This window comes from Moschus berezovskii, chromosome X (genome assembly GCF_049115385.1).
Source record: "Moschus berezovskii isolate FMDL1 chromosome X, NW_MosBer_1.0, whole genome shotgun sequence".
In the NCBI taxonomy this organism is placed as follows: domain Eukaryota; kingdom Metazoa; phylum Chordata; class Mammalia; order Artiodactyla; family Moschidae; genus Moschus; species Moschus berezovskii.
In genome coordinates, this window is record NC_142488.1 from 30,202,084 (window position 1) to 30,214,433 (window position 12,350).

Consider the following 12,350-nt stretch of genomic DNA (forward strand, 5'->3'; position numbering starts at 1 on the left):
ATGTCTGACTCGTAGCGACCCCATGAACTGCAGCCTACCAGGCTCCTCCGTCCATGGGATTTTCCAGGCAAGAGTACTACTCCAAAAAAATGGAGCCCAAACTGCAGCTATTTATATTTCTTAATTCCTAGCAATCAGAACCTAGTTATATGACTGAAGCATGCCTTATTACAAAAGTTGGCAATTTATGGGCCTCCTACTTCCTGTCTTTATAAATAAAGTTTTATTAGAATAAACTATGCCCACTTGTATATGTTTAGTCTACGGTTTCTTTCACCCTTCAACAGCAGAGCTGAGTAGTTACAACAGAGATTAAATGGCCTGCAAACACTACAATATTCACTAATTGGCCCTTCAGAGGAAAAAAAAAAACAACTGCTTTATCTGTAAATTCTGTAAGAAAACTTAATTCTACAATTAGTGACATAAAAATAAGTAATAATTTTGATACTTTTGGGAAGTGATAGTTGCAATTGCTATAGAGGGGAAATGGTATCTCTGGTGTACCAGTGGATCATGGCTATGACAACAGTTTATAATTCAGATTTGTCTTGTATTTTGATGCTTGGTGTGTTTCTGGGTGCATAGATCAATCTTCCTTGATAATTTCTGCCCATATTTACACCTGGATCCCAGGCCTTTCCATCGATTCCATGAGTTACCTGATATTCTTCTAATTATGTAATTCTACCTAAGGCAATCGAAGTCTCTTTCTGTTAGTTGTAACTCAGAACCTTGAACGGTCCATTGACCTTGCTTTATTCCTGACTCGGAGTAAGATGTTCCTTTTCTCCTCCCCAGGGATCTTGTTCTCGCCCTCCAGCATTGCTTGTATCTATCAACCTGTAATTTATTGGCTGTTTGTCCATTTTCTCTCTAGCACTGGGAGGTTCTTCAAATCAGGGACTGAATTTAAATTAGCTCTCTATGGTGCTGAGGAAAATGTGAGAGCATATAAGAAAGAATTAACAGGCATGAAGACTATCAGAGCCAGAAGACCATTATTTTTATCATCAAAATTGCCGAGCTTGACTGAGTCATTATGTAGAAGCAATACACTAAACACTCGATGTACACTGTATCATTTAATCCTCATAACAACTCTATGACTTAGTAAATATTTTTGTCCCATTGTGTAGATAAGGGAATTATAGAGCATAAAGGTAAGGGAACTTGCTCAAGGACATAGAGCTAGTCAGCAGCAAAGCCAGGATATCAAATCAAGTTGAACTCTAGGGTCTGTACTCACACACAATAACTTAAAAGTTTTACCCAAGACTAAACCCTTATGGCAGAAAGTGAAGAGGAACTAAAAAGCCTCTTGATGAAAGTGAAAGAGGAGAGTGAAAAGGTTGGCTTGAAGATCAACATTCAGAAAACAAAGATCATGGCATCTGGTCCCATCACTTCATGGGAAATAGATGGGGAAACAGTGGCAACAGTGTCAGACTTTTATTTTGGGGGGCTCCAAAATCACTGCAGATGCTGATTGCAGCCATGAAATTAAAAGACGCTTACTCCTTGGAAGGAAAGTTATGACCAACCTAGATAGCATATTCAAAAGCAGAGACATTACTTTGCCAACCAAGGGCCGTCTAGTCAAGGCTATGGTTTTTCCCGTGGTCATGTATGGATGTGAGAGTTGGACTGTGAAGAAAGCTGATCGCTGAAGAATTGATGCTTTTGAACTGTGGTGCTGGAGAAGACTCTTGAGAGTCCCTTGGACTGCAAGGAGATCCAACTAGTCCATTCTAAAGGAGATCAATCCTGGGTGTTCATTGGAAGGACTGATGCTAAAGCTGAAACTCCAATACTTTGGCCACCTCATGCGACGAGTTGACTCACTGGTAAAGACCCTGATGCTGGGAGGGATTGGGGGTGGGAGGAGAAGGGGATGCCAGAGAATGAGATGGCTGGATGGCATCACCGACTCGATGGACATGAGTTTGAGTGAACTCCGGGAGTTGGTGTTGGAGGCCTGGCATGCTGTGATTCATGGGGTCGCAAAGAGTCGGACACAACTGAGCAACTGAACTGAACTGAGGCTACAGTCACTTGAAATTTAGCAGCTCCTGACCAATCCCTAGAGAAGTCCAACTAGAGCAAAATGAGGATTATTTTCCAGCATCTGGATAAGTAAAGAATGAGTCTACTGGGGTTAGTGACACTCCATCATTTGCCAGACATTGGAAAGAGTCCATCCAGATCTGAGGTGAGAATTCAGCTTACTCTCTCTGTAGGATGGCATTAGAGGATCTGCTTCTTTTCAAGACTATGGTTGAAAGTGAACTGAAAGGTAAAGAGCTGCATGACTGTCAGAAGGAAATATGTAGCTCAGTGACAAAAGATGACCGAAAGTGGGGGAAAATTCTCAGAAAGCAGAAAGTCTCACCTTAGCCTTCCTGAAAGAGTGGTCAGTGCCTTCAGAAGCACGTAGCCACTGCCTACCCAAGAACCCTGAAAGTTCTTAGAGGATAGTGTTGGTGGCCTGGATGGCTGGAAGAAAACCCTGAGAGAAGACAGCAGAGACGCAAACATTCCCAATGTGGAATGAGCACCCCCAAAAGAGAGTGACGAAACTGACCTCATTGAGTAACTTGCAGAAGTTCATTTTGACTTAGTATGGGATACTGAGAGGTATATCATGATGGAATGATAAATTGGTCTTTTGTAGTATATACCTAGGACTGCTGAGTTTCTTTCCCTTTATCAAGAATGGCTATGGATACCCTGGAACCAGCTGTTTGCCAGTAAGTTGAGATAAAACTATTAGACAGTCCAAGGGAAAATATTTTCAGGCTTCCTGGTGGGGGATTCAGTTCATATACACTGAACATCCACTTGGTGCTCAGTACTATCTTAGTCCTGAACATATTACATAAAATAAAGCATATCTCTGTCTTTCAGGAGCTTGTGCAGGAGACATAAAAGTAAAAAAAAAATATTGCTCTATAGTAAATTCTAGGAAAAGGTGACTTTGGAGCAGGGGCATCCCAGGTGGTTCTGGTGGTAAAGAACCTGTCTGTTAATTCAGGAGATGTAAGAGACATGTGTTTGATTCCTGGGATGGGAAGATTCCCTGGAGGAAGGCATGGCAACTCACTCCAGTATTCTTGCCTGGGAAATCCCATGGACAGAGGCACCTGGCAGGCTATAGTCCATGGGGTTGCAAAGAGTTGGACACAACTGAAATGATTTAGCATGCACCCACTCTACGGGTAGCCACTGAGTCTGGCAACATTTGCAAATATATAAATTGTATGCTGATATTATATTATATTAATGTTAAAATGATATCTAAGTTTCTAAGATCAACTAATATTTTTAGGATTTTAAGAAGGAAATAACATTTGACATGAGACTTGAAGGCAGGTAGGCCTGAGTGGGCAGAAGACATTTGGAAATCTTTAAATCAAGTTAATATTGGTAGAGCAGAATTCAGAGGAGTTATAGGCAGGCAGGAATTTATACACAGTGAGGTTGACCACATAAGCAGGGATCATGTGAAAGCCTTTTGTTCCAAATTAATGAATCTAGACTTCATTCTAACAGGAATGAGGTAACAGCACTTAAGTTCTCACACTTCAGAAAAACAATTCTGGATGAAAGATAATTGCGAGCAAAGAAGGCATGATCATTAGAAACACTGAGATTTATGCTGGAAGTATTGATTTAGGAATCTAATGTAGTAAATTAAGAACAAAAACGAAGTAAAGACATTAAGAAATGGACAGATATGAGAGATATTAAGGAGGTTCCTTGTAATTATTAAAAATGATTTTATTTCCTCAATAATAATGAAGAATACTCTCTTGAAACAACTCTTTGAAAGAAAGTGCTTTAAGCCATTACAATTTTATAATGTTTCACCTAAAATTGGAAGAGGAAACAGCACCTTCTTGTGGTCTGAGGCTAAGAAATGTATGTGAATTTTAAAAATTTGGTCAACAATTAGATATTTTAATTAAGGAAGCATGAAAAATTAATAATTTTATAATTTTTTTTAAATTAATAATTTTAAATCAAATTCCTTGAGAGAAAAAAGTAGGGAGACATAAAATGTAAAAGATCACCTTCAAAATAGAAACAACACATGAAAGTCAACTTCGTGTTGCTAGCTTATATTTCCAATATATTAATATATGTATATCAAACTATTATAAATCTATAGGATGCAGAGTTGACCAAAAGTATACAAATTATATGGCACAATTATTTAAACCACCTCAATTCAATGACCAAATCGGTTTTGGCATGACCTGAAATTTTTGAGGATATTATAGTGTTCCAACATGATGCTAACTTTAGTTCTGAAAAATCTGTTGAATTCGGCTCATTAGTTTCAACTATATCACCATTTGTTCTGATTTCACTTACCTTTTTCCAGTGATAGTGATACATCTCCCTCTCTTCTTCCCTATCTCTTTTTTCATGAAGAGCATGGACATGAGCTCTAGAATTCCTGGGAGATAGGTATAATCATTTCCTTTTAGTAAAAGGAAAGTGGTACCTACCCTTGTCGGTCCTTGTACATTTTGTTCACTCTTTCCCACTGGAAGTCGAGCCTGGAGAGAGCTTCCTGTAGCTTCGCCTTTTCCGGGGGTGTGGCACTTTGCAATGCTGCTGCCTTCTTATTGTGAATGACATCAATCCGACCTGAGATTTGTTGCAGGTTGTCTTTTATATTCTGCAATATTGAAATTTTAAAGCAAGTCAGAAATGACTCAGTTGTCTATGGAAAGAGAAGAAAGGAAATGTATCAACACCCAGAGTAACTAACAGTCTTGCCTTTTTCATTTTCTGACTTTTAAAAGTCATTAGCCTTGAAGCCCACTGATTTCAACGTGCCCAATTTGAATCGGTAATTCAGTCTTCATCTTGATACTGGCAATCACTCTCTCTTTCTTAAAACTCTATCTTTGTTTGGCTTCTGTAACCTGAATTCTTCTGTTTTTTTTCTTCCACCTTCTTGCCTACAGCTTCTCAGTTTCCTTTACAGAATCTTTCTCCTCTTACTAATCTCTTAATATTGGGGTGCTCTAGCATAGATCTTTCCTGACTATCTATATTACCTCCTATTTGGTTGCATGACTTTAAATAATCTCTATGTTGCAATGCTCAAAATTCTCCAAGCTAGGCCTCAAATAGTACGTGAACCAAGAACTCTCAGATGTTCAAGATGGATTTAGTAAAGTCAGAGGAACCAGAGATCAAACTGCCAACATCCATTGGATCATAGAAAAAGCAAGAGAATTCCAGAAAAACATCTACTTCTGCTTCACTGACTACACTAAAGCCTTTGACTGTATGGATCACAACAAACTGTGGAAAATTCTTAAAGAGATTGGAATATCAGACCATTTTACCTGACTCCTACAAATCTGTATGCAGGTCAAGAAGGCAATAGTTACAACCAGATATGGAACAACAGACTGGTTCCAAATTGGGAAAGGGGTATTTCAAGGCTGTATAGTGTCACCCTGTTATTTAAGTTATACACAGAATACATCATGCGAGTTGCTGGGCTGGATAAGGCACCAGCTGGAATCAAGATGGCCAGGAGAAATATCAATAACCTCAGATATGCAGATAAAACCACCCTTATGGCAGAAAGTGAAGAGGAATGAAAGAGCCTCTTGATATTGGCTTAAAAGTCAACATTCAAAAAAGTAACAATATGGCATCTGGTCCCATCAGTTCAGTTCAGTTCAGTTCAGTCGCTCAGTCATGTCTGACTCTCTGTGACCCCATGAACTGCAGCATGCCAGGCCTCCCTGTCCATCACCAACTCCCGGAGTCCACCCAAACCTATGTCCATTGAGTCGGTGATGCCATCCAACCATCTCATTCTCTGTCGTCCCCTTCTCCTCCTGCCCTCAATCTTTCCCAGCATCAGGGTCTTTTCCAATGAGTCAACTCTTCACATCAGGTGGCCAAAGTATTAGAGTTTCAGCTTTAGCATCAGTCCTTCCAATGAACACCCAGGACTGATCTCCTTTAGAATAGACTGGTTGGATCTCCTTACAGTCCAAGGGACTCTCAAGAGTCTTCTCCAACACCACACTTCAAAAGCATCAATTCTTCTGTGCTCAGCTTTCTTTGTAATCCAACTCTCACATCCATACATGACCACTGGAAAAACCATAGCCTTGACTAGATGGACTTTGTTGGCAAAGTAATGTCTCTGCTTTTTAATATGCTGTCTATGTTGGTCATAATTTTCCTTCAGTTCCATCACTTCATGGCAAATAGATGGGGAAACAATGGAAACAGTGACAAACTTTATTTTCTTGGACTTCAAAATCATTATAGATGGTTACTGCATCCATGAAATTAAGGGGTGGGATGGGGAAGGAAAAGGGAGGGAGGTTCAAAAGGGAGGTGATATATGTATACCTATGGCTGATTCTTGTTAAGGTTTGATAGAAAACAAGAAAATTCTGTAAAGCAATTATCCTTCAATGAAAAAATTAATTAAATTTTAAAAAGACCCCTGCTCCTTGGAAGGAAAGCTATGGGAAACCTAGACAGCAGGGCAGATTCATGACAATGTATGGCAAAACCAATACAATAATGTAAAGCAATTAGCCTCCAATTAAAATAAATAAATTAAAATTAAAAATAAATAAAAAGCAGACACATTACTTTGCCGAAAAAGGTCTGTATAGTCAAAGCTATGGTTTTTCCAGTGGTCATGTATGGATGTGAGAGTTGGAGCATAAAGAAGCCTGAGCACTGAAGAATTGATATTTTTGAACTGTGGTGTTGGAGAAGACTCTTGAGAGTCCCTTGGACTACAAGGACATCAAACCAGTCAATCCTAAATGAAATCAACCCTGAATCTTCATTGGAAGGATTGATGCTGAAGCTGAAGCTCCAATCCTTGGGCCACCTGATGTGAAGAACTGACTCATTAGAAATGACCCTGATGCTGGGAAAGATTGAAGGCAGGAGGAGAAGGGGACGACAGAGGATGAGATGGTTGGATGGCATCACTGACTCAGTGGACATGAGTTTGAGCAAGTTCTGGGAGACGGTGACGGATAGGGAAGCCTGGCGAGCTGAAGTCAATGGGGTCGCAAAGAGCTGGACATGACTGAGTAATGGAACAATAAATATGACAATCACTCCCCAACTTACATCTCCAGCCATGACCTCAACTCTGAAATCCATACTCATACTTCCAACAACTTTCTTGACACTTGGATGTCTCAGGAGCATCTCAAACTTAACATAGCACCAACCACATTCTGAACAGCACTCCCTTATCCTTCTCTTCCCATCATTTTCCTCATTTCAGTAAATGGCATAACAATTAACAGTTATTCAGGTTGACACCCTTGGAATCCTCCTTGATCCTTCTTTTTCAATCTTTATATTCATATTACTGGATTATCCTATAGACTCTACTTCCAAGAACATGTCCAGAATTTGACCTCTTCTCATCATCTCCCTTGTGATAACTGATAAAAGCCACCCTTGTCTCTCACCTGGATTTTTCAATTCGTACCTAAATGACCCTCCTGTTTCTTGTCTTGACCCTCTCCCATCAATTCTCCACACAATAGCCAAAGAAATTTGTATGAAACACAAATCAAATCATATTACTTCACTTCTCAAATGCTCCTTATCAAATTTATTGTTTGCCCACAAGGCACAACTTGTGGGACGTTAGTTCCCTGAAAAGGTATTAAACTCGGGCCCCATCAGTGAAAGTACCAAGTCCTAGTCACTGGACCAGGGAACACCCAAACCCAGAGCCTTCATCAGGGCCTACAAAGTTCTGCACAACTTGGTTGTATGCTGCCTGCCATTCCAGTCTTACTTTTTCCTTAGTCTCCTCCAAAAAGTGAAAGTCGCTCAGTCGTGTCAGACTCTGTGACAGCATGGACTATCCAGTCCATGGAATTCTTCAGGCCAGAATACTGGAATGGTTAGCCTTTCCCTTCTACAGGGGATCTTCCCAACCCAGGGATCAAACCCAGGTCTCCCACATTGCAGGTGGATTCTTTACCAGCTGAGCCACCAGGGAAGCCCTCCTCCAAGTACACACCATTTCAGCCTCATTTGCCTCTTTGTGTTCCTCAAACCAACTGAATGTACTCTTGCTTTGAGGTTTCTGCATTTGCTGTTCTTTCTGCCAAAAATAAATCTTCCCTCCAAGAAACTTAAATGACTGTTTTTCTTACTTCTTTTTCATATCAGAAGAGCCTTTTCTACCTTTCCATTTTAAGTAGCAGCCCTGAGTGCTCTGTTTTCCTTGTTTTTTCATTTTCCTTCACTGCCTTTATGACTAATATGAGATTACCTATCTACTAGCTTCTCTGTATCACTAGACTAGACCCTATGAGTGCAGGGTTTCCAGATCTCGGACACATGCCTGGTACACTGTATGTACCCAGTGCATTTGTGTTGAATAAGTTAAAGTATCACAAAAATCAACTCCATAATTTTTAAATATAGATTGTATTTAAGGGGGAAAAACAAAATGTCATTATATAATAACTTAAAAAAATATATCAGTGTTCAAAAAATGCCAAAATCTTCCATATTTGTCTAGACTTGCAAGCATGAATTTGGTTATTTTGCTTATCTGAATTATCAAAGACAAGTCAATTGAGTAAACATTTACTGAGTTCTTTTATGTATAAGGATCAATATGGAGAAAGCAAAGGTAGGTGAAGCACAGATTTACTTGTTTTGAGTAAGTTTTGAATTGGCCTTATTGAGGTGGTAAGGGAGGGTGTGGTAAGAGAACGTAAGGGAGGAAAACTGAAGGAAACAGTTATAGTGTAGAAATCCCAGCTAAATGTTCAGAAATTATTTGATGAGTGATCTAAATGGTACCAAATGTTTTTTCAAAGTTCAGAGAAGGAATGAATCATATATGTGGTCACAAACCAAGGAAAGGGTTCATAAAGGAAGTAGGATTTGGGGTAGATATACATAGCTGAATAGCTGAAGTGGGAAGGATGTCATACTTAGCAGCTAATACATATGCAAAGATAGGAAACATGAGCAGTCATATCTGACTTTTCAGAAACATAGGATCAGGGAAGATGGGTCCGGAAATAGCAGCTGGAGATAATTACCAATGTGCTTTAAAAATACTGCATGCAATTCAGTAGACAGTGGGGAACCGTCTCACACATACACAGACATGTACATGAATTTCAAATATATACAAAAACAGAAAAGAAAAAAAAAAAGAAAACAGTACAAATAGCCCCCATGAATCTATCATCTACTGCCAACACTTATAAAACCAAGGGCAACACTGTTTCACTGTATATGTCCACTCATTCACCTCAACTGTATTATTTTGAACAAATTGATATAATATTTTATTCACTTATCCAAAAAATCTTCATCATGTTTCCAATATACGTGAATTCTTTTCAAGGAAAGCACACATAGCACTGTATTCTACATCTCAAAACTTAAAATATTATTAATGTAATAAAACGAGTCGGCCTCCATATTTGAGTTGAATTGAGAAAGCTGTTTAGGAAGGATACTTGGCAGAAGTCAGTGACTGTGTATTGAGTGAAGAGGCAGAATGACTCTCGCTCCCAGGTTTCTGGCCTGAGCTTCTGAATGAATACTGGTATCTGAGTAAAAGGACTGCAGATGGATGAACAGGTTCTGTGTGTACATGCTTGTGTGTGTCTGTGTGTGTTTGTGTATGATGACAATGAAAAGCCTTTGGGTCATCAGGCTATAGGTATTCAATAGGCAGCTGGCATCAGATTTTGAGAAGGGGATATGAGATGACAAACACAGTTGGGTCATATATTTTCTCCCATTTCCACATGTTCTAGGCTTTCTGAGCAAAGAACAATGGTATCTGGGTTAAAGGATCATTGAACAGCAAATATACCTTGGAGCTGAGATTAGTGTATTATTTCAGGGAGACCCAGAAGCTTCCTTGGATACCTTTGCTTACATTCCAACTTACCTTCTGAGGATAACAGAGAGAGACCTGCCCCCCTCTCTGGAGAGGAGAGCAAAGGTCTCTGTTTCTCTATCTTCACCCCCTCTCTCCCTTCTGACACCCAAGTCCCTCCATGTCTCTCTTTCTGTCTCTATCAGATATGCCAACTCCCTTATATAAGCTCTGATGTTTCTGATACTGAGTTTTGCCTCTTGTACGGTAACCCATAGATGCACAGGTAAACATCTGGCCCTCACCTCTCGTCTCATGGGGATTTGGGGCATGAGGACGTGTACTAAGATGCTCTCGAGTAATCACTTGTGTGTTCTCTGATCCAGAGATCATATGCTGTCAGGATAAATAAAGTAGACCCTTGAATAACATGAGGGTTAATCCGTGTATAATTTATAGTTGGCCCTCAATATCCACAGTTGCTCAGCATCTGTGGATTTTTCCAATGACAGATTGTATAGTTCTATAGTCAAAGCGAAAGTGTTGGCTGCTCAGTTGTGTCTGACTCTTTGTGACCGCAAGAACTGTAGCCCGCCAGGCTCCTCTGTCCATGGAATTTTTTAGGCAAGAATACTGGAGTGGGTAGTCATTCCCTGCTCCAGGGGATCTTCCTGACCCAGGGATGAAACCTAGTTCTCACGCATTGCAGGCAGATTTGTCTACTGTCTGAGCTACCAGCAAAGTGCAGCTCTATAGTATTTTCTATGGAAAACATAAAAAGGCTATTTTCTATGTTGGCATGCCTTCCTTTCCTTCATATGGTAATCCTTGGTCACGCAGATAAATATCCTGACCATAGAGTTAAATTGACTTGCTTAACAACAACAACAACAACAAAAACCCAGGCTGTTCAAGAGTCAACTGTATAAACATAAAAACTGAACAAGTACCAATAAAATGAATATGTTGGCCAACTCGCAGGCAAAATTGGGGAGGATCTCAAACATGTCTGAAATGGAGACGAGGCTATACAGGGAATGCCTGTTGCTGAGCCTGCACCTTCCCAGTCAGACTGGTGGAGTTTGCTTCAGAGTCTGCCTTCATGACTGCGGTGCATGAGGACTTGTCTTGGGGGAAGCTGGTGAGGATATAGATAATGTCACTTGTAAGGGGAAAGTCAGTGCTCACCTTGAGACCCTAAGGAAAAGAGTTGTGTTGTCAGGTCTGCTAGTCATTTAGACATGATGGTTATGGGTGGTGTGAATGAATTTCAGAGAGAGAGGGGGTGGGGAAGAGGGAGAGATTATTTATACAATTCCCCAGTGTTGTCTTCAAGTCCATGAATACCTTGTGATTAGAAGGTTTCAAGTTTTTTGTTGTTGTTGTTAAGCAAGTCAATTTAACTCTGTAGTCAGGATATTTATCTGAGAGACAAAGGATTACCATATGAGGAAAAGGAAGGCATGCCAACACAGAAAATAGCCTGTGACATTACTCTTCTGAAGAAAATGCAGGATATAACTGTTCTGCCTGTGTTACATACAGAATGGCTATTCAGGGGAATAGAGTAGGTATTGTTTAATTGTAGGAGAGATGGGAAAATTGCTCAGAAATGTTTGTTTTGCCTAAGGATGAACCTTTGTGGAAAGCAGACGTAGAGGTTGGAGATGAATATGTCCAAAGAGCAGATCTCATCAGACCTTGGAGAAGAACCAGAAGAGTAATGTATGTATTAACATGTATATTATCATATGTGAAATGAATCACCAGTTCAGGGTCAATGCATGATACAGGATGCTCGGTGCTGGAGTGCGGGGATGACCCAGAGGGAGGATAAGGGGAGGAGGGAGGTGGGAGGGGGGTTCAGAAAGGGGAACTCATATACACCCGGGGCAGATTCATGTCAATGTATGGCAAAACCAACAAATATAATATTGTAAAATAATTAGCCTCCAATAAAAAATAAATGGAAAAAAAAAAACAAAGGAAGAATGAATATCGAGAGAGAGGGAGGGAGCTGCCAACAAGTCAAATGCATCTAGAAACAGGAGTAAAAGGTCAACTGTGGAAATGTGGGAGGTGATTGGTGATCTTATCGAGAGCAAACTCAGCATCTTGAAAGTGTGGAAATGTAACTCTGGACAGAGAAGACTGTGTTCCAAAGTCATCCTCTTTCACTACAAGATTTAAAATAACCTAGTACGACACTACAGTTTGTTTTATTTCACATAAGACACTTCTTTATGGAGGAAAAGTTTAATAAAATGAAAACAGATACTAAAACAAAAATGTTTAAAAGACAGGATGGATCTTGGATATGTTATCAATGCCTTAGAGGTTACTGAACTCAAGAAAGCCTCTTACGTTCTTTCTTTTATTCACCTGGTAAAAATTCATTCTGAGCCTATAGTCTTATGTGGGATATTTAGGGCTACCCAACTAGCTGGATTGGGGCTTCCCAGAT

The 12,350-nt window shown here is 39.9% G+C and overlaps 1 protein-coding gene across 6 annotated transcripts in view; it reads right to left on the minus strand.

Annotated features, from left to right (window-relative positions):
* The window catches only part of DMD (dystrophin), a 2,246,075-nt gene that overhangs the window by 1,255,080 nt on the left and 978,645 nt on the right, over positions 1-12,350 (minus strand). For all 6 annotated transcript variants that reach the window (XM_055393453.2, XM_055393450.2, XM_055393451.2 and 3 more), the window contains one exon: positions 4,515-4,687. In XM_055393453.2, coding sequence (XP_055249428.2) covers positions 4,515-4,687 — 173 coding nt within the window. The remainder of the gene's footprint in view (positions 1-4,514; positions 4,688-12,350) is intronic.